This window comes from Piliocolobus tephrosceles, chromosome 10 (genome assembly GCF_002776525.5).
Source record: "Piliocolobus tephrosceles isolate RC106 chromosome 10, ASM277652v3, whole genome shotgun sequence".
Classification (NCBI taxonomy): Eukaryota; Metazoa; Chordata; class Mammalia; order Primates; family Cercopithecidae; genus Piliocolobus; species Piliocolobus tephrosceles.
The window spans coordinates 114489319-114516258 of NC_045443.1; the positions used below are offsets into that span (position 1 = coordinate 114489319).

The 26940-nt window shown below is 48.2% G+C and overlaps 1 protein-coding gene across 1 annotated transcript in view; it reads left to right on the forward strand.

The window, feature by feature from the left end:
- The window catches only part of RNFT2 (ring finger protein, transmembrane 2), a 110895-nt gene that overhangs the window by 62746 nt on the left and 21209 nt on the right, over positions 1-26940 (forward strand). Inside the window, exon 8 of the mRNA XM_023204187.2 lies at positions 26366-26515. Within this exon, the coding sequence (XP_023059955.1) occupies positions 26366-26515 (150 nt within the window). The remainder of the gene's footprint in view (positions 1-26365; positions 26516-26940) is intronic.

Consider the following 26940-nt stretch of genomic DNA (forward strand, 5'->3'; position numbering starts at 1 on the left):
AAACTATGGTGTTGGTTTTGGTGCATATCAAATTAACATAGCTTATATTCTACATACATCCTTTTGCAACTTGTGCTGTTACACAGTGTTGTGTTTTTGAGGTTTGTGTGTATTCTTGCTTCTCAAAGTGTGGTCCCTGGACCAGCAGATGAGCACCTGGCAGCTTGTTAGAAATATAAAGCCTCAGACCCCACCCCAGACCCACTGATTCAGAAACTGTGAGGTGGGGTGGGGCCAGCAGTCTATACCTTTCCAATTCCTCCAGGTAATTTGAATGCACACTGAAGTTTGATAACCACAGATCTTTATTGATATGTGTAGCTCTAGTTCTCAGTTTATTCATTTTTCAGCAATATATAATACTCCTTGGTTTATTCATCCATTCCCCTAACTCATGAACAATTAGATTGTTTCTTTTTTTTTTACCATTATGTATAGTACAGTAATGATCATCTCACTACATATGCACAAAAGTTTCTCTAGCACAGCCATCTAGAAATGAAATTGTTGAATTTTAGGATTGAGTAGCTTTAGCTTTATCCAGAATCCCCAGATAGTTCTTTCTCAAGGCAGGCTGGGTGCGGTGGCTCACGCCTGTAATCTCAGCATTTGGGGAGGCCAAGGTGGGCAGATGACCCCCAGGAGTTCGAGACCAGCCTGGGCAACATGGCAAAACATTGTCTCTAGAATACATACAAAAATTAGCCAGGCATGGCAGCACACGCCTGTAGTTCCAGCTATTCAGGAAGCCGAAGTGGGAGGATTGCTTGAGCCTGGGAAGTAGAGGCTACAGTGAGCCACAATTACACCACTGCACTCCATCCTGGGTGATGAAGTGAAACCCTGTCAAAAAAAAAAAAAAAAAAAGAGGCTATGGCAATTTACACTTCTTCCAATGCTGAATACAAGTTGTTTTTTCTTGTTTTCCTTTAACTTTTTAGCATTACTTTGAAATCCCTTATCTTCAAGGTGTACTAGAGGCACATTATCAAGAAAGGGTTAAGAAATTGTCTTTTTTTTTTTTTTTTTTTTTTGAGAAGTTTTAGATTTAAACATGGATACAGAACCTGGCTCCATCACTTCCTCTGTCGCCCACTGCTTGGTGGGTTACTTCTTGATGTTTGATTTTTCTTTGCCTAACAGAGGTAATAGTGGGCAGTTCTGTCTTCTTCCTGATCTTGATGGGAGTGCCTGTAGGATCCCTATAACAGACAAGGTTCGCCAGAGAAACAGAACCAGTAGAACATATGTACATAGAGAGATTTATTTTAAGGAATTGCCTTGGAGGACTTCAGGGACTGGAAAGTCTGAAATCTGCAGAACAGGCCAGCACGCTGAAAGCTCTTGGGAGGAACTGATGCTGCAGTCTCTTTTCTTTTTCTTTTTTTTTTTTTTTTTGACACAGGGTCTCTCCCTGTCGCCCAGGCTGGAGTGCAATGACGCAATCTCGGCTCACTACAACCTTCGCCTCCCGGGTTCAAGCAAGTCTCGTGCCTCAGCCTCCCGAGTAGCTGGGACCACAGGCATGAGCCACCACACCAGCTAATTTTTGTATTTTTAGTAGAGACGGGATTTTGCCATGTTGGCCAGGCTGGTCTCGAACTCCTGACCTCAACTGATCTGCCTGTCTTGGCTTCCCAAAATGCTGGGATTACAGGCATGTGCCACAGTGCCCGGCTCTGATGCTGCAGTCTTGAGGCAGAATTTATTCTTCCTCGGGGAAACCTCAGTTTTGTTCTTATGGCCTTCAGCTGATTGGATGAGGTTCACCCAGGATATCAAGGAAAATCTTCATTGCTTAAGTCAACTGATTGTAGATGTTAATCACATCTACAAAATGCCCTCGCAGCAACCCAGATCAGTGTTTAATTGCATAACTAAATATTACAGCCTGGCTAGCTGAATCGAGACATAAAACTAAACATACAGTCCCCCATTAAACAAGAGGCCAGCTTTGGAGCTGGCACTGATGTTTTATCAAGTTAACAAAGCATCCATCTTGGCTGGGCGCTGAGGCTCATGCCTGTAATTCTGGCACTTTGGGAGGCTGAGGCAGGCAAATCACTTGAGGCAGGAGTTCGAGACCAGCCTGGCCAACGTGGCGAAACTCCGTCTCTACCAAAAATACAAAAATTAGCCAGGCATGGTGGTGCATGCCTGTAATCCTAGCTATTTGGAAGGCTGAGGGATGAGAATAGCTTGAACCTGGGAGGCGGAGGTTGCAGTGAGCCCAGATCGCACCACTGCATTCCAGCCTGGGTAACGGAGTGAGACTCTGTCTGAAAAAAAAAGGTGTTCATCTAGTTTAATCTAGTAAAATGTTGAAAATTAAAGATGGTTTTTGTGGCCAGGCACACAGGCACAGTGTTTCACGTCTATAATCCTAGCAGTTTAGGAGGTTGAGGCCAGAAGTTCGAGACCAAGCCTGGGCAACATAGTGAGACCCCCCCCCCTCTACAAAAAAGTTAATTAAAAAATTAGCTGAGCACAGCGGTGCACACCTGTTGTCCCAGCTACTTGGGAGACTGAGGTGGGAAGATCCCTTGAGCCTGGGAGTTCGAGGCTGCAGTGAGCCATGGTCATGCCACTACACTCCACCCTGAATGAGACAGCAAGAGACCCTGTCTCCAAAACAAAAATAAAAAAACCTGTTGAATTTGATGAAAAAGCATTTGATTTTTCTCCTTCCATCTGTTGCTATGAAGAGCTGCATTATTAGATTTTCTATTAATCCTTGTATTCAATGAACCCCTCTTGATCATAAGGTACGATTCTTTGAATGTGTTTCTGGATTCCTAGTGCCACTGTTCTGCTGGAATTTTTGCATCCTCATTCATAAAAGTTCCTAAGTGTTCCTCTCCCTTTTTACGTGGCTTCCCAGAAATGGCTCCCATCACTTTCACTTAGATCTCATTGGCCACCACTCAGTCACACTTACTGCATGGCAGGCTGGGGAGTGTCATCTTGTGGCTGGGTGCCAATGGCCCTAAGCAAAGATTGAGATGCTTACTTTGAAAGAGGAGGGGGAGAAGGGATATCGGGAGGCACTAGCAATCTCTGTGCCGGAGTGATTATCTCTTTTCTGTAAATAAGAGACTGGAGGCTCAGCAAGGTGTGTTCACTTATCCAGGGTCACACAGCAAGTCTGTGGCCAGGCTGTGACTTCAGAGGCCAGGCCTTCCAGCTGCCAAGGGAGATGCCATTAGGGACCCATGATAGTATTAAAATCAGAAATAAATATCCAGTGTCCCTAGTACTGGTCTAAATGCTTCATTAACATGAACTCATTTCATTCTCACAACAATCCTATGAGGTAGACACTCTTAATGCCCCCAATTTGCAGATGAGGAAACTGAGGCACAGAGAATGTGAATGACTTACCTGGAGTATGTAAATGACAGGACTTAGACTCTAAGACTCTTAATCACTGCACGATCCTGCCTCTCCCCACACCATTCCCCACCCACACTCCCCTGACTCAGGGACTGCAACTCAAACAGCAGCAGCAACTGCTCCCTGTGCACCTGCAGAACCATCGAAACTGCTCCCACCAACCCAGGCAACGTACACCCTTGTCCCCAGCCTCCTTACGTCCTCCTCCCTCAACTACCCTGGTACCCTCCTTTTCTGTCTGTGGGGCCTGCACCTCACTTTTTCTTGAGTCTGTGTTTTTGTTTTGAGACAGGGGCTCGCTCTGTCACCCAAACCGGTGTGCTTTGGTGTGATTGCGGCTCACTGCAGCCTGAAACTCCTGGGCTCAAGCTATCCTCCCACCTCAGCCCCCTGAGTAGCTGGGACTACAGGTGCACACCACACTCAGCTAATTTTTTAATTTTTTTTTTTTTTTTCTTTTTGAGACAGTTTTGCTCTTGTCACCCAGGCTGGAGTGCAATGACACGATCTCGCTACAACCTCCACCTCCCAGGTTCAAGTGATTCTCCATCTCAGCCTCCCAAATAGCTGGGATTACAAGTGCCCGCCACCACGCCCAGCTCATTTTTGTATTTGTCATAGAGAAGGGGTTTCACCACGTTGGCCAGGCTGGTCTCGAACTCCTGACCTCAGGTGATCCACCTGCCTCGGCCTCCCAAAGTGCTCGTGAGCCACCACACCTGGCCTAATTTTTAAATTTTTTATAGCAATGGGGTCTTGCTGCATTGCCCAGGCTGGTGTTGAACTCCTGGCCTCAAGCGATCCTCCTGCCTTGGCCTCCCCATGTGCTGGAATTACAGGTGTGAGCCACTGCATCCAGCCTTCATTTTTTGTTGCTGTCCTTGTGTTTTGTTTTGTTTTTCCCTTCACTCTGCTCCCTGGGAGACTCCCAAAGGCTACATTCTGCCACCAAGGGACGCAGCACACACAGGGCCCCAGCGGGCGCCTGGGATTCCCACACCCCACCCTCTGGATGAAGATGGTGCGGAGGTTTTGGGTTATTTATTTATTTATCTAGTCCCGCCTGGCTCCACACCCCGCAAGCTGTTGTTCCCCCACTAGAGAAGATGAGAAACAACCTCAGACAATGGAAGACAAGGCTTGCCACATGGCCCCCGCAGTTTAATTTCCCTTAATTCATTTTCTATTGAACCAAATGATACTGTTTGTTTTTAATGGCAAACACTCAGCACGGAGGAGGGGCGGCCAGGCCTCCTCCTGGGGAAATTAGGAACACAGCTGCTATGGAAATTCTTGCTCCCTCCTGTCCTCCCCCTGGCTCCCCTACTCCCACCCCCAGCACTGGGCCTTTGGAAATTGATCTCCAGGTTGAAAGATGATACCTTTCACCAGTTCAGATGGTCACTGTCTGGTGAGCTGGCCTGGCTCCGCTCCAGCTACCATCAACCCCTTTTAGGATGGCCGCCCCATCCCAAGGCCCACCCTTCTCTGGTTATAACTGGATGCACAGGGCCAGAGCCATGGCTTTTTTGGTGCCCCTCTCCCCTGCCTATCGCTGGTAATCCTGAGCAGGCACCTAGCCCTTGCCGGAGTCATCCAGTGCCCTCCCCCAGGAACTGAGGAACACAGAGGCTAGGCACAGTTAGAGCTGAGTTTGTTCATTCATTCATTCATTCATTCATCACCTGGGAGCAGAGTCGTGGCTGCATCCCAGTCCTCCTCCATCAGTGGTTGCGTTTGAACTAGATTCCCGGTGGTTCAGGTGCTGACGGGAGTTGAGAAGTGCTGATGAGAGGAGAGGTCCTTCCACTTCGTTCTGAGGTTTCAGCAACTCCTTCATGTGGCCTGGGGGGTCCCGCGCTTCTTTGAAGTCCGAGAAGATCCATAATCCTTCCAAAGTCCCCTCTTTTTTGATGGTATGGGCCAGAGTCAGCTCCAGTTCTCACAGGTAAAGAGCATTTTGATATGCATCCAGCCCCTTTGGGAGAGGCTTTGGCCTGCTCATGGCTTCGCTGGGAGCCATGCCAAGATGGTCAGTGCCCAATTTGGACATCCCGGAGGCCTCTCTGGTTCCTCAAAGGCTGGGCTTCACCCCTGTTCTCTTTTTCAGAGACCGGTAGACCCAGAAAGACCTGTTTTTTTTTTGAGATGGAGTCTTGCTCTTGTTGCCCAGGTTGGAGCGCAATGGCACCATCTCAGCTCACTGCAACCTCCACCTCCCGGGTTCAAGAGATTCTCCTGCCTCAGCCTCCTGAGTCACTGGGATTACAGGCACCCACCACCACACTCAGCTAATTTTTTGTATTTTTTAGTAAAGATGAGGTTTCACCAATGTTGGCCAGGCTGGTCATGAACTCCTGACCTCAGGTGATCCACCCACCTCGGCCTCCCAGAGTGCTGGGATTCCAGGCATGAGCCACTGCACTCAGCCCAGAAAGACGTTCTTATTCTGCTGATTTGGGGAAACCAAGTCCCCAAAGTGACCACTTCTGGGTCACATGATTTATCTTCTCATGTATTCATTCTGCAGATATTTATTGGACACCACAGAGTGCCTAGCCCTACGCTAGGCATGGGGTTCTGCAGACCAGGAGTTTCACGCTCAAAGCTCACAGTCCGGTGGGGGTGTTGCAAGCAAGGAAGCAGTCACTCCAGGGCCCTCTGGGAAAACAGAGAAGGAACACCTAAACCAGCCCCCAGCAGAGTCTTCCTAAAGAAGGTGACATCAGAGCTGAGTTTTAAAGCAGGGCTGGGAGTTACCCAGACATGGCAAAGCCACAAGGGCACGGCAGGAAGAGGGGACAGCCGCAGCCACAGTGCAGAAGTGAAAAACAGTTTGGGGTGTGCGTTTTTCCAGATAACTCCTGAGCATCCCGTCCCCACCAGACTCTAAGCTTCATGGGGGCAGAATAAGAATCTGCCCAGTGGCTCAGCGTAGGTGAGTGAGTGACTCTCAAATAAAGTGATAAGTGAACGGCAGTGGTTGGTATGAATTTGCACACAGGGCAAAGCAGGGAGGCTCACGTTCTTGGCTCCCAGACCCACCCTGACCCACCTTTCCAAACTACATCATGGGTATGTGGTGACAACCCCTGCTCTGGGGTGCTGGGGGAATTAATTAGCAAGCTAAGTGCGGATCATTTTGCTCTTCTTCAGCTAAATGATTAAGCAAGGCAGCCAGGCTCCCTGAGGGGCCTTGGAGGTGTCTACTTTGGCTCCCTGCTCCTGGAGGGGAAGAGGGAGGCTGCTGTGTTGGTTTCCTGCTTTTTGCTTCCACTGGGGTAGGTGAGGAGTACCCTGCTTCCATATTTCCCCCAGATGTGTCTCCTTCCCTGGAGAGAAGAAAAGGTAGCGGAACTGAGATTTGACCTGAGGGAGCCCACTGATAACATGTCTCAACTTTTAGCTTGTCCAGAAAGGTTCCGAGTGGATGGGAAAGAGCTTGGGCTCTGGAGTTAGGTGGATCTGAGCTGGAATTGTGGTTCCACCATTTCCAGCAGTATCACTTCCAGCCAGTCACCTCCCTTCTCCATGCCTCAGTTTCCTCATCTGTAAAAAAGGAAGTTATCCACCAGGCATGATGGCTCATGCTACTTGGAAGGTTGTCTTTCCAGCTACTAGGAAGGCTGAGGTGGGAGGATGGCTTGAGCCCAAGAGTTCAAGTCCAGGCTGGGCAACACAGAAAGACCCCCATTAAAAAAAAAAAAAAAAAAAAAAAGGAAATACTCCTGTTTACCTCTGGGGATGGGGTGGAGACAGGAGGTGATTTAAAAACTAAATCGAAGCAATGCATTTAGAGGTGCTGTTAGCAATCCCTGGCACATCTAATGCTCAATGGGTGTGTTTTTTCCCCCTTTTTTGGAGACAGAGTCTCCTTCTGTCGCCCAGGCTGGAGTACAGCGGGGCCATCTCGGCTCACTGCAACCTCTGTTTCCCAGGTTCAAGCAATCCTTGTGTCTCAGTCTCCTGAGCAGCTGGGATTACAGGCGCTCACCACCAGACCTGGCTAATTTTTGTATTTTTAGTAGAGGCGAGTTTTCGCCATGTTGGCCAAGCTGGTCTTAAACTCCTGACCTCAAATAATCTGCCCGCCTTAGCCTCCCAAAGTGCTGAGATTACAGGCGTGAACCAACGTGCCTGGCCTGTTTTTTTTCTGCGTGTGTGTGTGTGTGTGTGTGTGCGCGCGCGCGCGCATCCTCCCTCATGACCCTCGTGGAAATCCAGGCCCTGTTGCGGGGGGCTTGGCAGCCCACCAAGGCTTTGCCAGCCTCTGGCTCTTCTCCTTGGTGCCCAGAAGTGCTAAGATCAGAACCTTGAATGGAAGGAAGGAAAAGAAGGAAGGAAATGTTATTCTTACTAGTTACTGATAGGTGCCAGCCCTGGACTGGGTCCTGGGGCTGCCTGGTTTGAATCCTGCCTTTGCCACTAGCTGTATACCCTCGGGTGAGTGAGTTCACCAGGTCAAACTCTGATGCCTCTTCTGTGTACATGACTGATGACACTACCTGGCTCCAGGAGGAGCCCGGTGAGGAGCAAATGAGGTCATGAGGTTTAGAACAGAGTTTTCAGTGCCTGCTCAGTCTTAGCTGTTGGGGTAAGACCTGACCCTGACTTCAAGCGGCTGATGGAGAGGTGGGGCAGAGACACACAAAAGAACAAGAACAAGAGAGAGGGAGATGGCACCTGGAACACAGACTTATTCCCGGCTGCGGCCTTATCCAGGGTGCCTAGCACATAGCAGCCCAACATAAATACACACTGAGTAACGGCCATAGCAGCCTGACATAAATACATACTGAGTGACAGCGCAGAGATGCATGCAGAGGATGGGGATGGCGGAGGGAGGAGAGGAGGGGCAGCTCTCTGTTCCCTCATGGGCTTGGCATTACTGAAAGCAGACTTGTCACTACACTAGGTGAGGTCGGGAGGTGGCAGGTAGATCCCTGCAGCCAGCCTTCTGTATCTAGGCCTGTTCCTGTCTTTCTTTTTTCTTCCCCATGAGACAAGGTCTCACTCTGTCACCCAGGCTGGAGTTCAGTGGCGCGATCTTGGCTTGCTGCAACCTCCGCCTCCTGGGTTTAAGCGATTCTCCTGCCTCAGCCTCCTGAGTAGCTGGGATTACAGCATGCACCACCACACCTAATTTTTATATTTTTAGTAGAGACAGGGTTTCACCATGTTGGTCAGGCTGGTCTCTAAATCATGACCTCAGGTGATCCACCTGCCTTGGCCTGCCAAAGTGCTGGGATTACAGGTGTGAGCCACTATGTCCAGCTAGGGCTGTTCCTATTTTAGGAGGAGGAAACCATCATTCCAAGAGTTTCAGTACCTTGTCCATAATCCCACACCAGTCAGAGGCAAGGGAGTTCTTTTGTTTTTTGTTTTGTTTGGTCTTTTGTTTTTTTTTTTCCTTTTGAAATAGGATCTCACTCTGTCACCCAGGCTGGAGTGCTGTGGCACGATCAGGATTCATTGCAACCATGACCTCCCAGCCTCAAGCCATCTTCCTGCCTCAGCCTCCCCGGTAACTGGGACTACAGGCGCATGCCACTATGCCTGGCTAATTTTTTTGTATTTTTTGTAGAGACAGGGTTTTGCCATGTTACCCAGGTTTGTCTTGAACTCCTGGGCTCAAGCAGTCCACCCACCTTGGCCTCCCAAAGTGCTGGGATTAGACGTGTGAGCCCCTGTGCCCGGCCAAGGGAGTCCTTTTGAATGTCTGCCTGGCCGCCTCTCTTCCCAGCCCGACACCTCAGCCATCGCTTGCCAGGCGTTTTGAACTCCTCTTAGGGCCGAATCATGTTGTTGTTCTCTCACCTCCTCCAGGCCTTTGCCGTGGCTGTTCCCTGTGCTAGGAACACTGTCTCCCCAGCCCTATCTGGCTGACCTCTCATCACCCCATCACCCTCAGGTGTTTAGATATCACATCCACTTGGAAGTCTGAACTTGTGGTTGGGTGACTCACCTGTGTGCTCCCACAGCCCCGAGGCCACTTCTGTTTTGAATGCATCATGTGATGTTGTGATTGCCAGTTTGTCGCCCCCATTAGGACTTAAAACTTGGCGAGAACAGAGATCAAGTCTCCTGTATATTTCATTTTATTCCCAGCACAGTGCATGGCACATAGCCGGTACTCAAAACACATACGCCGAAGGTCATTAATTCATAAAAGTGTTGCAAATATTTCTCCCTTCAGTATATTTTCCCTGAAGCAGGCAGTGTGAATTCAGTTACAAGGGTCTACTAGACTTGGAGTTAAGCAGGTTCTATTCTCAGCTCTTTCACTTATAAGTCATGGACCTTGGATGAGTCAGTAGCCTTCTCTAAGCCTCAATGTTCTCCCCTATATCATGGGGATAGTATTCATGATGTGAAGATTGAACAGGACCATACCTTTAATATGAATGAAGCCTTTTGATCACTGCAGCTTATAAGTACTAGCCTCGATTTATTATTTAGTGAAACAACAAGGTAAGCAGAGGAAAGGGGGCCTTGGAAAACATGACCTCAGCCCTCCCCGTCATTCCCCAGGAGTAGATGATGGCAGTCATTGTCATGGCAACATAGCAGAAGCCAGTCACCATGCAAATACTACAAGCCAGCCACTGTCCTGGGCACTTTCCATTCATCCATTTCTTCATCTACTGAACCAGTATTTTTTGACCACCTATTCTGTGCCAGGCCTAGGACTAGGTCCTGGGAATACAGCAGCAAAGAAGCAGAGTATGCACTTTCAAGGGACTTAGATAAACAAGATGCTGAAATCAATAGGCAATATGTCAGATGGAGACAAAACAGGGAGTGTCATGGTTGCAGGGCAGAGTGGGGAGGGCGCTGCTCTTTTAGACAGTGGTAGGGGGCAGGGAGAAGGTAACATTCATGCAAAGCCTTGAAGGAAGCAAGGGAGTGTGCCATGCGGATATGTGAGGAAGAGGATTCCAGGCTGGGGAAACAGCATATGTAAAGGCCCTGAGATGGAAACATGCTTGGCAAGGTTCAGGAGCAATGAGCCAGTGTGGCTGGAGCAGAAGAAGGGACAGGGCAACTTCATGGGTAAGCACCCTGTGCAGAAGGCCCAAACACTTGGCTTAATGCTCCACTGTTGCCGTATGAGATTATGACTGTTACCCAGGCTGCTGGAGTGTGCAGTAGTGCAACCTCAGCTCACTGCAACCTCCGCCTCCTGTGTTCAAGTGATTCTCATGCTTTAGCCTCCCGAATAGGTGGGATTACAGGCATGTACCACCACGCCCAGCTAAGTTTTGTATTTTTAGTAGAGACAGGGTTTCACCTGCGTACCACCATGCCTAGCTAATTTTTTGTATTTTTAGTAGAAACGGGGTTTCACCATGTTAGACAGGCTGGTCACGAACTCCTGACCTCAGGTGATCCACCTACATCCACCTCCCAAAGTGCTGGGATTACAGGTGTGAGCCACTGCGCCCAACCAAGATTCTTAGTATGTTAACAAGGGGCCCTGCATTTCAGTTTTACACGGGGTATCATAAATGATGTAACCAGTCCCCGTAGCAGTAGATGTAGTCAAAGAGGTGGTAGGGACCACAGCTCAGAGGCCACTCCCAGGCCTGGGTGTGCTCTGGCCTCCTCCCATCTTGCCATGGAAGCCAGCCCACCAGAGATGCTCCAGCCACGCCATCCTGACGCTACCCTGATGACAGTCTAACTATTTCTTCTCTGTGTTAGTTTCCTGTGGGTACTGTAACAAATAACCACAAACCTTGTGGCTTAAAACAACACAACCGTATTATCTTATACTGCTGGAGGTCAAATGTCCAAAATCCATGTCACTGGGCTAAAGTCAAGGTGCCAGTCCTTTAGGAGGCTCTGGGGAACAATCCATTTTCTTGTCTTCTCTAGCTTCTAGAAGCTCCCTGCCCTCCTTGCCTCTGGTCCCCTTCTCCATCTTCAAAGTGCATTTCTCCAACCTCTGTGTCTGTTGCCTCATTGTCTTCCTTCACCCTGACCCTCTTGCCTTCCTCTAATAAGGATCCTTGTGATGACATTAGGCCTGTCCAGGTCACCTGGAATAATCTCCCCATATCAGGAGCCTTAATTTCATCACATCTGCATGTGCACAAAATTTCTTTCACCCTGTAAGGTAACAAATTCATAGGTTCTGGGGATTGGGATATGGACATCTTTGGTGGGGGGTCGGCATTATTCAGCCTCCCACATCCCCTACTTTGCTAATGAGGAAAGTGAGGCCCAGAGAAGTGATATGACTTGGGCAAAGTCACCCTCCCAGCAGGACAGATCCACACTTGAGGACCTTGTCTGTCAAGTTTGAAGTCACGGGCTCTAGACTACCAGGAAAGGAGATACCCTCCGCCCATCTCTTTCTGTCTCCCTCCTACCCTTGCACCTCTCCCTCCACTCCCTAGTGTTTTGGGAAACAGCCAGGCTTGGGCAGTTTAGCCCAGAGCATTTGTGCTAAAGACTGTAACTGACACAGGGACAGATAAGCTCATCCATCCACCTGGGACCAGGACAGAGGGAAGAGACCGCCTTTTTGTAGCTAACAGGGTCCCAGGCCACTATGGGCTTTATCATCAACATCTTATAGCGAGGCCTCTCCTGGGTACTGGGGAGCAGGGCCCTGTGTGTAGGGAAGCTGCTGATGCAGTTGCTGCGGCACATGGGCTGGGCCCTTCCTGTTCATGGGGCCAACGCTCTTAGATCAAGGGAACCATGGCCAATGAAATTGGGTGCCCCACTGCTGCTGTTAACAGGAAGATTTTTACTCACAGCCTAGCAACTCCTATGGGGCCTCAGCCTGGCCCCAAGGACTCTGCCAGCTGGCCCCTGAGGCCATAGCACCAGAGGCGATCGCGGCCTCCTCCTCCTTCTCCTCCCCCTCCTCGCCAGAATTGCAGAGAGAGGATCTTTATAGGAAATTGGGGGTGAGAGCAAGAAAATGACACATTTTCATCAGCTCTAGTTTTTAATAATGAGTGTCCAGTTATCTAGTGGCAGATGTTGTGGGTAAGAGCATCCGTACAGACATCAGAGACCTGGATTCAAATCCCACCTCTGCTACATCTGAGCTCTGTAAGCTTAGGCAAAATGCTGAACTTCTCTGAAACTGAGCCTCAGTTTCTCTCATCTGCAAAGTGGAAGTAACAATTTCCCCCCTCATGGGGTTGTTATAGTCTATTTTTAAAGTGGGTAAGCAAAATTTCAGCTTGTGGCCTTAAAAAAATAACATGTATGAGGTATAAAAACAAAAAATAACAAATACTCGTGCACCCAGCTTAAAAAGTAGAGAACTACTAGTTTCTTAGAAACCCCTTGTGTATACCTCCTGGGTTCCATCCATCTTCCTCCCTCCCTTTGCCCATAAGAAAAGTTTCGTGACTACCATTTGTTTGTTTTCCTTGTGTCTGGCCTTTGTAGTTTTTTTGTTTTTGTTTTGTTTTGTTTTTTGAGACAGAGTCGCGCTCGGTCGCCCAGGCTAGAATACAGTGGTGCGATCTCAGCTCACTGCAACCTCCACCTTCTGGGTTCAAGCAATTCTCATGCATCAACTTCCCAAACAGCTACAACTACAGGCACGTGCCACCATGCCCAGCTAATTTTTGTAGTTTTAGTAGAGACGGGGTTTCACCATGTTGGCCTGGCTGGTCTCGAACTCCTGACCTCAAGTGATTTGCCTGCCTCAGCCTCCCAAAGTACTGGGATTACAGATGTGAGCCACCGCACCTGGACTGTTTTTGTTTTTTAAATAGAGACAGGAGGTCTCATGATGTCTCTCAGGCTAGTCTTGAACTCCTGGCCTCTAGCAATCCTCATGCCTCAACCTCCCAAAGTGCTGAGATTACAGGCATGAGCCGCTGCACCAGCCTGATTTTTGTAGTTTTATGTCTTATTCCTTGCTATTATTAAAGGTCAGAGCATAAGCATGTATAACCTTGTCCCTTCCATGCCTAATTTCCTACTAAGTTCCTCTGATTTCCCTCTCCTCTCAGCTACCAACAGAGGACACTACTGATAGGGAAACCAGAATGCCAAACTTGTCACTACTGTAGTACACTTAAGAATTAATAGGCTCTGAAAAGCACCACAGGGACTTTACTGTAAGTAAAGTATATGTAGCAAAGGGCTTGAACTTCCTAGAAAGTATGGAGTAAGCCCACGCTTTACACTCAAACAAACCTGAGTTTTGAACATCAGCACTGCTCACCATCCTAAGCCACCAATTCTTTGCATTTACTCAAAAAATATTTCAGTGTCATATTATGACAGGCACTGCAAAAGTGTGGGGATGATAAATGAAAGAAACAGACCAAAACAGAGTCCCTGCTCTCATTTCATTGGGGAAATCACCATTAAACTACATCAACACACAAATCTAGAACTTTAAGTTTCAACAAGCACTAGAAAAAAATAAAAACAATTCATGGAGAATTCGTTTAGGAAATGGGAAAGGGCTTTCCCTGTGGGATGGACATTTGAGCTGAAACTTGTACTTACTTCCTTGACATCTGACTTTGGTTTAAAAAAAAAAAATTTACCAGCCTGGGCAACACAGGGAGACCTCATCTCTACAAAAAAGTCCTTTAAAAATTATCTGGGGCATGGTGGCACACACCTGTGGTCCCAGCTACTCGGGAGGCTGAGGGGGGAGGATTGCTTGAGCCCAGGAAGTCAAGGTTGCAGTGAGCTGTGATCGCACCACTGCACTCCAGCCTGGGTGACAGAGCAAGGCCCTGTCTCAAAAAAAATAAACAAATAAATTCCGCTTTTTCTTTTTTTTTTTTTTTTTTTTGAGGCAGAGTCTCGCTCTGTCGTGGGGACTGGAGTGCAGTGGCCAGATCTCAGCTCACTGCAAGCTCCGCCTCCCGGGTTCACGCCATTCTCCTGCCTCAGCCTCCCGAGTAGCTGGGACTGCAGGCGCCCGCCACCTCGCCCGGCTATTTTTGTATTTTTAGTAGAGACGGGGTTTCACCGTGTTAGCCAGGATGGTCTCGATCTCCTGACCTCGTGATCCGCCCGTCTCGGCCTCCCAAAGTGCTGGGATTACAGGCTTGAGCCACCGCGCCCGGCAAATTCCGCTTTTTCGTCTGCAAACCAGGGCTGGTGATATCCCTCCCAGCTTTGCCCTTAGTAACAGGCCCTGGCTCAGTGCCTGGTTCAGCACTGCCGTTCAGTAAATGTCACCTCCCTTCCTCCTGTCGTTCCTGGCTGTATCTGCTGCTGGAGATCTGCAAAGAAGTGGCGTGAGTGAGTAGTCTCTAAGTGATGGGAGAAATCTGCTGCTGGCAAGTGAGCTGTGAAGCCTCTAACAAGCTCACTGGACCCTCTTCAACTGGGTTTGATGGCGACCCTGTCGGAGAGAGGAGAGAGAAAGGAGGATGTATCACTATCAACAGGAAGCCTTCCTCTTTTTCTGGGGAAGGTGGTATCAAGTAATTGAAAGGCTCTGCTGTAGAGTCAAGTGACCTGGGTACAAGTCCCAGTTCTGCAGCAAGCAGCTTGACCTCTCCTAGCCTTGTGTTCTCATGTGTGATATGGTCCGTTTAATTCCTCTCCAGTGGTCTGTCATGTGGAACAGTGCCCAGCATAACGGGGGCACGCCGCAAGTGGGGCCGTTACCACTATTTCCACCAGAGCAAAGATGCACTGGGGCAAAGGTGCAGAGGTTTGGGGTACAGGTAAGGGGAAGAAAAAGGCAGTCAAAGGGCTCATTCACATCATGGAGGTCCGGGTTCCTGCGCCACCCTTCCCTAGGTGGGTAACCTTGGGCAGATTCCTTTATCCCTCTGATCCCCTTTCTTCGTCTGTAAGACACAGCTCCAGAACTTCCTTCACCCAGCGGCTGTGAAAGCCTGCAGGCAAGTCGCGTCGCCTGGCCCCTGACTTCAAGTTTAGGGGAGCTGATGAGGTCACTCCCTGCTGGACACGGGGTCTTCGGGGTGAAATGTTCAAATAAGACAGCGGGGAGTGGACGCGCAAAGATGCGTCAAAGGGATGGAAAAGGCAGTTTTGCCCTTCGCAAACTGTGACCTCCTTTGTGGGCTAAGAGCTTCATGCTGGGGGGCCTGGTACCGGCGCGGGACTCCCGGAGGCCCGACCCGGAGCCGGCGGCACGCAGAGCGGGGCGGCCCGGGGCGCGGGGCTGTGACCTCATCGGCCGGCGCCGTCCCGCGGGGCCATGAGATCATGAGATGCCGGCGCTCGCCGAGGAGTCGATTTGTTGGGAGCGCGGGGACAGCCGGCCGCCCGACGCGGTGATCTCATCCGGGCCCGGGGGAGGAGGAGGCAGGCGGCCCGGCCAGCCCGCGCCGCCGGGAGGGGGATTAATGGCCGCCGGCGGGTGGTGACGTCACCGGCAGCACCCGTTGCCAGGGAACGCGCGGCCGCCGGCCCCGCCCCCGCTGGCCCCGCCCCCTACCTGCTGCGCTTCTTTCCATCCTGGCTCGCCCTTTTCTTGCCTTTTTTCCTTTTTCTTTTGTATTGAGGCATAACTTATATACTGTGGAGGCCCCTAATTATAAAGCTCAGTGGATTTTTACAAACATATGTGATCAAAGTATCAACAGAGCTGTCCAACAGAAATATAAGGGGAGTCACACAGATGATTTTAAATGTTCTAGTAGTCACATTAAATAACTAGAAAGGAACAGGTGACTTTAATTTTAATACTCTATTTTATTTAGCCTAATGTGTCCAAAATATTATTTCAACATGTAATCAACATAAAATTTTAATGAGATGTTTTACCTTTTGTTTTTCTAAGACTTTGAAATTCCCTGTTTCTTTTGTTTCTGAGGGAGATGTTTGTTTTTAAAGATAGTCTTACTGTGTCACCCAGGCGGGAGTTTAGAAGCACGATCATGCTCATTGCAGCCTCGACTTCCCTGGGCTCAGGTCATCCTCCTGCCTCAACCTCCCGAGTAGCTGGGACTACAGGCGCCCGCCACCACACTCGGCTAATTTTTTTGTATTTTTAGTAGAGATGGGGTTTCACCATGTTAGCCAGGATGGTCTCGATCTCCTGACCTTGTGATCTGCCCGCCTCGGCCTCCCAAAGTGCTGGGATTACAGGCGTGAGCCACCATGCCTGGCCACCTCATCATTTTCTAGAATATTTGTTATGTATAGACTCCCATTCCTAGTATCTTCATCATCAGAGCTCTCTATGAGCCATGTCTGTGGGAAACCCAGGTGTTTCGAAGCACAAGGCCATTAGTTTGCCCCCTCATTTATCCCTTGCTCATTCAGTAAATACTTCTTGATTACCTGCTGAGTCCCACACCCTTTCTATTAGTTAAGATTGGAATCAAATAGTAACAGCAAAAAATCCAAAATAATAAAACTTAAATTTTAAAAAATGTATCTCTTTCTCATGTAAAGGCCAAAGATAAGCAGTCCAACCCTGGGAATATGACACCTTCCAGCCCACTGTTTCACCAACCCTAGGGTGTAGGATTCCTCCTCATGGTCCAAGATGGTGGCAAGAGCACCAGCCATTACATCCAAGTTCCAGACAGTAGGATAGAGAGAGTGGGGAAGAATAAGGTGAAAGCTTCTCTGAAGTTGCTACATGACACTTACAATTGTGTTAATGGTGAAGACCCTCTTCCTGGCTTGCAGAAGGCTGTCTTCTCACTGTGTCCTCAAGTGGCAGAGAGATCTCTCATGTCTCTTCCTATAAGGGAACTAATCCCATCATGAGAGCTCTACGCTCATGACCTAATTACCTTTCAGAGGCCTTATCTTTAAACACCATGGCATTAGGGATTAGGGCTTCAACAAAGGAACTTGAGGTGGGCACAGTTCAGTCTATAGCACCAGCTGAGCAGCCTTAGATGGGTACCTTAGTTTTTGTTGTTGTTGTTGACTTGAAAGAACCATGTAATTCTCACAATTTTGCAGGTCAGGAGTTCAGTCAGGACACACTGGGTACAGCTTGTCTCTCCTCCCCATGATATCTGCTGGGGCTGGACTACCCAACATGGCATCTTCACTCCCAGGTCTGATGCATCAGCTGCAATGGCAGGAATGGCCTTCCTAAGGTCCTATATCTGGAGCCTCAGTTCTCACCATTGGCTGGTTTCCATGTTGCTCCTCCAGTTGGTCTCAGAGCTGCTCCTCTTCCATGTGTCCTCTTCACTGGGTCTCTCCTTAGAGCTTGGGCTTCCCACAAACATGGCGGCTAGAGGAGGGAGAACAAGCAAAACGAAGGAAGTAAAAGCTTCCTGATCTCTTAAGGCCTAGGCTTGGAAGTCCCAGATATCCCTTCTGCCTTAATTCTAGTTCACCTTAGTTATTTTGAACCTGTATTTTCTCATCTCTAAAATAGGGCAGCAATAACATAATGGCCACATTTCTGGATTATCATGAGGGCCAGTAATAGCTGTATCATGTACTGGGCCCTTCTCATGTACCTGTGTTTTAGATTTATTGGCTTATTTAATCATAAGATCACTTCAGTGTGTTGAATACAGGTTTTACTGACATGTGAGAGCCAATGGTTAAATTTTCAGGAAATGTGCAAACAGTTGTTAAATCATTGGTAGCTTGAAGTTGGCCTTGTGAGAACACTTACACCACAGAAACTGGCAAACACAAATTAGGGCCTTTTCTTTCCCCCAGAGACCTAGTTTGCCAGCATACCACCGCATGCATATCTATATGTATGTGTGTATATATGTATGAATGTGTGTGTGTATTCAACCCCATTTACAGATGAAGAAACCGAGGGACGTAGAAGTTAAATTATTGTGCCAAATCAACCAATTTAGTAGGTGATAGATCTGACCTTAGAATCCCAAATCCTATGCCTTTAAACCACTAGGCTGTCCTGCCTCCACAGATGAAAAAATTTGTATGAAAGAGATTTGTAAACAGGCAAAGCTGTATAAATAGTCATTATTCATCTTGATACAGAAAAAAAAAAAAAAGGTTTCACCTCTGTCTGTGCATTTTTCATACATTGAAGCTGCTGACAGATACCTGATTACGTCTCTCCTCCCTTCCTTCCCACTCCCATAAGTCTTCAAATCATCTTTCCCACGTCGGTGCGTTCTTCTAAAAACTTCTCCTCTCTGTTCGTTTCTTCTACTTCTCAGCATCCTACTCTCCTTCATTTCCCACCCGCTTCTGGAGCCAGCCCTCTGTTGTTTCGATGTTTCCCATTTCTCTTCTTGTCCCACCCCTCATCTTGGCAGTGAGGAAGTCGGAATAGAATCTGCCTTCCCAACTCGACACTCCCGCCCCCTTTATCTGAATCCAAGCAGAGAACCATCCGTGCCCGAGCACGTCCTGCAACAATTGCTACCGTTTCCCCTTCATGGTGGCAGGGAGGCGAGACAGCTCATAATCTGATTCCTTGTTCTCTAACGCCCCAGAGAAACCACACATCCCATTTGGTGGTCGTCAGAAATAACATGCTTAAGAAACCTGGAATTATAAAACTGCTTAATTAGAGAGAGATGGTTTTGCTGGGATATGCCCAGTTTTCCTTGGTGGTTTGATCTCCTTTTCAAAGTGGCCCACCCCCCTGGCAGCTAATTGCTACCTTTAACGGGTTACCACATAAGCTGTCATTCTCTTAATTTTATTTGCTGTGACATCAGTGCTTGCTTATAAAGAGATATCCTCTATTCAGCCTTTCAACTCTCCTCCCTCAGCAAACTCTAGGAAGTTGACTTGAGTAATGAGGATGGAATCTTCAGCTTCAAGAGGTCTCCTCTGTTACATGAGCACCTACTACCTGCTGGATGCTGGGAATACACCCAGAACCAAATTATTTTCTCCCATAAGGGGCTCACAGTCCGGTGGGAGGGATGGACAGTAAAATAATTTTTTTAATATTGTGAAAAATGCTTTGAAGGAGTAATTTAGGGGCTGGGTATGGTGACTCACACCTGTAACCAGCACTTTGGGAGGCTGAGGCAGGTGGAGCACCTGATGTCAGGAGTTCGAGACCAGCCTGGGCAACAGGGTGAAACCCCGTCTCCACTAAAATACAAAAAATTAACTGGGTCTGGCAGTGGGTACCTGTAATCCCAGCTACTCAGGAGGCTGAGGCAGGAAAATCATTTGAACCCAGGAGGCGGAGGCTGCAGTGAGCCGAGATCATGCCACTGCACTCCAGCCTGGGCAACAGGGTGAGACTCCATCTAAAAAAAAAAATGAGTTATTTAGGGGAGTCTTCAAGGGCGTACACAACAGGAGCACCTAATTCAGTTAAAGAGGAGTCAGGGAAGGCTTTTCGTAGGCGGTGACAGTTAGCTGATACCCAAAAGATGAATAGATGTTAGCTCAGCAAAGAGTAGAGGGACCACTATTCCATCTGCAAAGGAAGAGCTTAGTGTCATTAAGCAACTGAAAGATAGACAAAGAAGCTGGTATCAGAGCCTTCTGGGAAATCCTGGGGATGTGTTAGAATCCCCATCATGACTTATCTAGAGTCTGATAGAACAGACCACAGGTCAGAAAACTACAGGCTACAGGCCAAATACGTCCTGCTACTTGTTTTTATAAATAAAGTTTTATTGGAACACAGCCACACCCATTCACTTACCTGTTGTCCGAGGCTATTTTCCTACTACAGTGACAGAGGTGAGTAGTAGCGCCAGAGACCTTATGGCCTGCAAAGCCTAAGTATTCACTACCTGGTTCTTTGTAGAAAACGTTTGCCAACACTTATTCCAGAGCTGCCCAGTAGCAAGTGGGAAGTTTGGGATTTGGCCCAGAAACCAGCCTGCAGCTAAGGGGCCTGAGAATTGGAAGATCCAAAGACAGTGACCAAAACTAAACATAAGGTGGCAGGTGACAATCCTGGGTCTGATCCCAGCCACTTTGGCTCCTGGGGCTGTGCTCTTTACCACCAAGCCAGACTGGTTGTTGAGACTGGCCTACAAGGAAGGACAGAGAGGGGACCAGAGTCAGCCAGACGCCAGCAGGCAGGGGCTCCCAGAGACACAGGGGCCTTTCATGGGGTAGCCGGGTCCTTACCTGTCATGAGACCAGGCAGACCAAGCAGGAGGCTGCCTATCAAGATGGCGCCCAGACCATTAACCATCTTTTCCTTCACCTCTTGGCTCTGGAACACCCTTCCTCCCTTGCCTGCCCTCATGTCTTCACCAGTTTGGCTCTTAGACATCCATTAAAGTAGTGCTTCTCAAACTTGGATGTGCACTCGGGTCACCTGGGGACCGTATTAAATTGTATATTCTATTTCAGGAGGTCTGGGGTGAGGCCTAAGAGCCTGCGTTTCTAACCAGCTCCCAGGCGATGCCGATGGTGCTGGTTCATGGGTCACACTTTGGGTGGCTGGAAAGATAACTTCTCTTAGACTTTCTTGATCAGTTTTCCACCCCACATCCCATGCCTCAATTCTGGGGCTCCCTCCCATTTACCTCTAGCAGAGTTCTACCACACTGTATTGTAGTAGTTTGCTTAGTGATGGTCTTCCTCATTGGGTAGCAAGCTTCCTGATGACAGGGATGAGGTCTTAGTTATCTTCGTTTCACCAGAGCCTGGCACTGTGTCTGGTACATAGTAGGCGTCCAGAAATGAAAGCAAGGAAGGGAGGGAAGAAGAAAGGGAGCGGGCGAGGGAGGGAGGGGCAGAGGAAAGGGAAGGAAGACAGCATCAATGGATAAGAGGCAGGAAGGGAGAGAAGCAAGAAAGGAAACAGAGATGGGTAGAAGAAAGAAAGGTAAGGAAGGAAGGAAAGAAGAGTTATATAGGGATGCACTGAATGTAGGGAACAGTGACAAAAGTAGGTTAAAGCCAGGCATGGTGGCTCACATTTGTAGTCCCTACAGGGGACTCAGGAAGCCATGGTGACAGAAGGATCACTTGAGCCCAAGAGATGGAGACCAGCCTGGGCAACATACATAGACCTCATCTCTAAAAAACACAATGTTTTAAGTGGAAAAAAAAAAAACCCAGCAGGTCAAGACTGGCAGTTGAGAGAGGTTGGACAATTTGGTCCCGGGTAAGATGGAACATGCAAGAGTTGAGAGACCCTGGGTGAGAGTGACTTGGGAGACGTGAGGAAGGCATGGGGCAGCTGAGGGTGGGTGGTTCAGGAAATCAGAGTTCAAATCATGGGTATTCTGCAGATCCTGGGGTCTGCAGCAGGATATGGACTGGCTTGATTAGCCCTGGCCATCCATTGAGTTGCTGTCCATTCGTCCAGCATCCATCATGCCCTTGTCCATGTAAAACAACCATGGTGGCCACCCCCTACATCTCTGTTCTCCAGTCACCCCCATCTTCCCAAAGGTTCCAGAGGGAAACCAGCATTTCCCTCCAGGGGATGTTTCTGGGACTCAGGGACTGGTGGGAGTCAGGAGGGGAAAGGAGGGCCCTTTGAGAAACAGTGACCTCACAACTGGAGGTGGCCAACTAGTCACAAAAAGCAGGCAGGTGGTTAGTGATGACTGAACACCCTTTCTTGGTCCTTGGTAGATGTGGGTATATGTGCCCAAGGAATCCTCTTCTGAGTGACCTGTGCCCAGCCCATCAAGATGGAATGTAAAAGGTGGCTATAAAGTCCCTGTCCACATGCCACGCATATGATGTGATCTTGGCTCACTTCAACCTCTACCTCCTGGGTTCAAGTGATTCTCATGCCTTAGCCACCCACGTAGCTGGGATTATAGGCACGTGCCACCAAACCCGGCTATTTTTTGTATTTTTGGTAGAGACAGCATTCCACCATGTTGGCCAGGCCGGTGTTGAACTCCTGGCCTCAAGAGATCTGTCCACCTCGGCCTCCCAAAGTGCTGGGATTACAGGTGTGAGCCACCACATCCAGACTCATTTCCCCTCTAATTTAAACATATCACATGCTCAGTATAAAAAATCTGAAGAGAGCAGAAAAACACAAAGAGAATGAGTATTTTTTTTTTCATTCTCTATTATTTCCATTTGGAACAATAATATGAGCATTTGCTTGGGTCAAATGATATCTTTCATCAGGATGATTTCTTTTTTAACCTTTAATTTTGAGATAATTTTAGACTTAAAGAAAAGTTGCAAAAGTAATACTGAGAGTTCCCATATACCCTTCACTCCTCTTCCCCTAATGTTGATATCTGATATACCAGAGTCCGATTAGCAAGGGCAGGAAATGAACATCAATACTGTTACTATTTTTTTTTGAGACGGAGTCTCGCTCTGTCGCCCGGGCTGGAGTGCAGTGGCCGGATCTCAGCTCACTGCAAGCTCCGCCTACTGGGTTCACGCCATTCTCCTGCCTCAGCCTCCCTAGTAGCTGGGACTACAGGCGCCCGCTACCTCGCCTGGCTAGTTTTTTGTATTTTTTAGTAGAGATGGTGTTTCACCGTGTTAGCCAGGATGGTCTCGATCTCCTGACCTCATGATCCGCCCGTCTCGACCTCCCAAAGTGCTGGGATTACAGGTTTGAGCCACCACTCCCGGCAATACTGTTACTATTAACTAAGCTAAAGACCTTATTCACATTTTGCCAGTTGCCCCATTGACATTATTTTGTTTTTCAATTTTTATTGTTGTTTTTTGTTTTTGAGACAGGGTCTTACTGTGTCACCCAGGCTGGAGTGCAGTGGCACAATCATAGCTCACTGCAGCCTCGAACTTCTGGGCTCAAGTCATCCTCCTTCCTCAGCCTCTCAAGTAGCTGGGACCACAGGAACTCACCACCACTCCCAGATAATCTTTTGATTTTTTGTAGACACAAGGTCATTCTATATTGCTCAGGCTGGTCTTGAACTCCTGGGCTCAAGGGATCCTCCCACCTTAGCCTCCCAAAGTGCTGGGATTACAGGCGTCAGCCATTGCACCTGGCCTATTGACATTTTTTTTTACAGTATAGGATTGAATCAGGGCTGGGCACGGTGGCTCATGCCTGTAATCTTAGCACTTTGGGAGGCCGAAGTAGGTGGATCACCTGGGGTCAGGAGTTCAAGACCAGCCTGGCCAACATGGTGAAACCCCGTCTCTACTAAAAATACAAAAATTAGCCAGGCGTGGTGGTGTGAGCCTGTAATCCCAGCTACTTGGGAGCCTGAGGCAGAAGAATTGCTTGACCCGAGAGGCGGAGGTTGCAGTGAGCTGAGATTGTGCCACTGCACTCCAGCCTTCCTGGGTGAAAGAGCAAGACTCTGTCTAAAAGAAAAAAAGAGAGAGAGAGAGAATAGGATTGAATCCAAGATCCCATGTTACATTACTTGTCATGTCTCCTTAATTCTCTCCAACCTCACATTCCTTGGTCTTCTCTTTGTCTCTCATGATCTTGACATTTTTCAAGAGTATTGGGCCCCTTCAACTTGGGGTGCAATGGCTCATGCCTATAATTCCAGCACTTTGGGAGCCTGAGGTGGGAGGATCCCTTGAGCCCAGGAGTTTGAGACCAGCCTGGACAACACAGCATGACCTCGTCTCTCTACAAAACCAAAAAAAAAAAAAAGGAGAGAGAGAATATCCTTCAACTTGGATTTGTCTCTTGTTTTCTCATGATTAGATTAGAATTTGTTGATGAGTTTTGGCGACAATACCACAGAAGTGATACTGTGTCTTTTCAGGACATCATGTCAGAGGGTTCAGGATGTCAAAATGACTTCTCACTGGGGATGTTAGCCTTTATCACCTGATTAATATGATGTATGTTTGCTTTCTTCACCATAAAGTTGCTATTTCTTCAGGATACATTTTTAATGGCTGTGTGGCTTTCCATTATAGATCTCTAACATAATCAGACCCTCTTTTTTGTACATCGTGTTTGTTACTCTTTTTTTTCTTTAGTATTACAAAGAATGCTATAGCGACCATTCTTATAGGCACATCTTTGCACCTATCTCTGATTATTTTGTTAGGGTAAACTGCCAGACATAGAATTGTTGGCGTAAAGATTATTCATATTTTTACAGATATGTATGCTTGGGGCAGGGTTGTTTGTTTGATTTAATCAGCTTTATAGAAGCAGGATTTAAATACAATAAATTGCGTATATTAGGAGTGTATATTTCAATTAGTTTTGGCAAATGTGCACACCCATGTGTCCCCCATCCCAATCAAGATATAAAATATTTCATATTTCTAGGCCAGGTGCAGCAGCTCACACCAATAATTCTAACACTTTGGGAGGCTGACGAGGGGCAGATTGCTTGAGCTCAGGAGTTCGAGACCAGCCTGGACAACATTGTGAAATCCTGTCTTTACTAAAAATACAAAAAAATTAGCCAGATGTGGTGTTGTACCCGTGGTCTCATTTACTTGGGAGTCTGAGGTGGAAGAATCACTTGAACCTGGGAGGTCGAGGCTGCAGTGAGCCATAGTTGCACAGCTGTACTCCAGCCTGGACAACATAGCAAGACCTTGTCTCAAAAAAAAATATATATATATATATATATATCTCGTTCTATCCCTTTCCAAAATTTCCTGACACTTCTTTGCAGTCAGTTCTCCCCACCCCTTACCCAAGACAACCAGGGATCTGATTTCTATTATCTCAGATTAGTGTTACCTATTCTAGGACTTAGTATAAACCAGAATTATGCAATAAATACTCTTCCATGACTGTCTTCTTTGATTCAACATAATGTTTGTGACATTCACCCATGTCATCGCAAACGTTAGGCATTCATGGATTCTTATTGCTGGACAGTATCCTGTTGTATAAATACACCATCGTTTGTTTATCTATTCTTCCATGATGGGCGTCTGGGCTGCTTCCAGTTTGGGGATTTTATGAATGAAGCCACTAAGGGCATTGGCATACATGTGGACATATGTTTCATTTCTCTCGGGTAAATAGGTCAGACTAGAGTTGCTGGGTCATAAAGGAGGTAGGTATTCAACTGTATTCGACACTACAGAGTGGGCTTATTTTCATCTCCATTTCACAACACAGGCCACAGAAAGCTTGAGGGACTTGTCCAAGGTCAAGGGAAGGAAGATAAATAGGATTTTTCTCCAGGAATAATGCTAGGTGCTTATCCTGTTCATCTCCTTTAATCCTCAAAGCAACCCCGTAAGGTGGGAGTTCTGATTCCCACTCTGTAGATGGGGAAACTAAGGGTCATGAACATCCAGCAAGGTCAGGTTCAATCCCAGCCCAGTGTGAGTACCCAAGTCGTGTTCTTTTTTTTTTTTTTTTTGAGATGGAGTCTCACTCTGTTGCCCAGGCTGAAATACAGTGGCGTGATCTTGGCTCACTGCATCCTCCGCCTCCAAGGTCAAGTGATTCTCCTGCCTCAGCCTCCTGAGTAGCTGGGATTACAGGTGCACCACCACGCCCAGCTACTAATTTTTGTATTTTTAGTAGAGTTGGGGTTTCGCCATGTTGGCCAGGCTGGTCTCAAACTCCTGACCTTAAGTGATCCACCTGCCTCAGCCTCCCAGAGTGCTGGGATTACAGGCATGAGCCACCACACCCAGCCCCTGTTTTTTCTCAACACAACTAGGTATTCATCCTGCCTCCTTGGAAGAGAGCAGGTGGTGGAGCTAAGAAGGACACGTATCTCCCTGCTTTGGGCCTTATGGCCTGGCCTTACCTGCATTCTGTGCCCATCCTGCCCGGGCCCCTGACAGCAGTCACTGTGATGCTCGAGTCAGCCCTCTAAAGATGAGGATGGCCTGGATGCGGAGGGCGGGGACTGTGCCCCCACCTTGGGCTCTGAGCCCTCCAAGCTGCAGCGAGACCCAGAGGGTGACCCACTCTCCAGCCCTCTGCCCAAAGGTGTAGAGTTTCTCCTACCCTGAAACTCGATCCTCAATCCTGGGCACTTTGATCTTCTGGGCTGCTGGGTGGCGGGTGAGGGCAGCGGGCAGGGGCTGCGTCTCCCTGGCCATATCGCAGCCCCATTAGGAGCTGGCCTGAGTGCTTTCCAGAGCTGATTAATGGCCTGCCTGTGACCTGGAATGTCATCACTACCCGGGGCAGGGGGCCCCCCAGCCGGGTCCTTTGGGTCTTTACTGCTAATAATAATTGATGTTCTCTGTGTGGTTGCAGGGAAAGTTCTATCTGGTCATCGAGGAGCTGAGCCAGCTGTTCCGATCCCTTGTCCCCATCCAGCTGTGGTACAAATACATCATGGGTGACGACTCCTCCAACAGCTACTTCCTGGGAGGGGTCCTGATCGTTCTCTACAGCCTCTGCAAGGTGAGGTGGCCCCAAGACTGGAGGGCCAGCCTAAGGAGGGCCCCATTCAGTAAGGCCTCAGGGGGCTCCGGGGGGGCCTTGAGCACCCATGCTGATTTATTTCTTTATTTATTTTAATTGAGGGGAAATTCACACGACATGAAATTAACCACGAACTGTTTTATTTTTATTTTATTTATTAACTTTTGAGATAGAGTCTCACTCTGTTGCCCAGGCTGGAGTTCAGTGGTGCAATCTTGGCTCACTGCAATCTCTGCTCCTGGGTTCAAGTGATTCTCTTGCCTCAGCCTCCCAAATAACTGGAACTACAAGTGTCCACCACTACACCCAGCTAATTTTTTGTATATTTAGTAGAGACGGGGTTTCACCATGTTGGCTAGGCTGGTTTTGAACTCCTGACCTCAAGTGATCCGCCTACCTCGGCC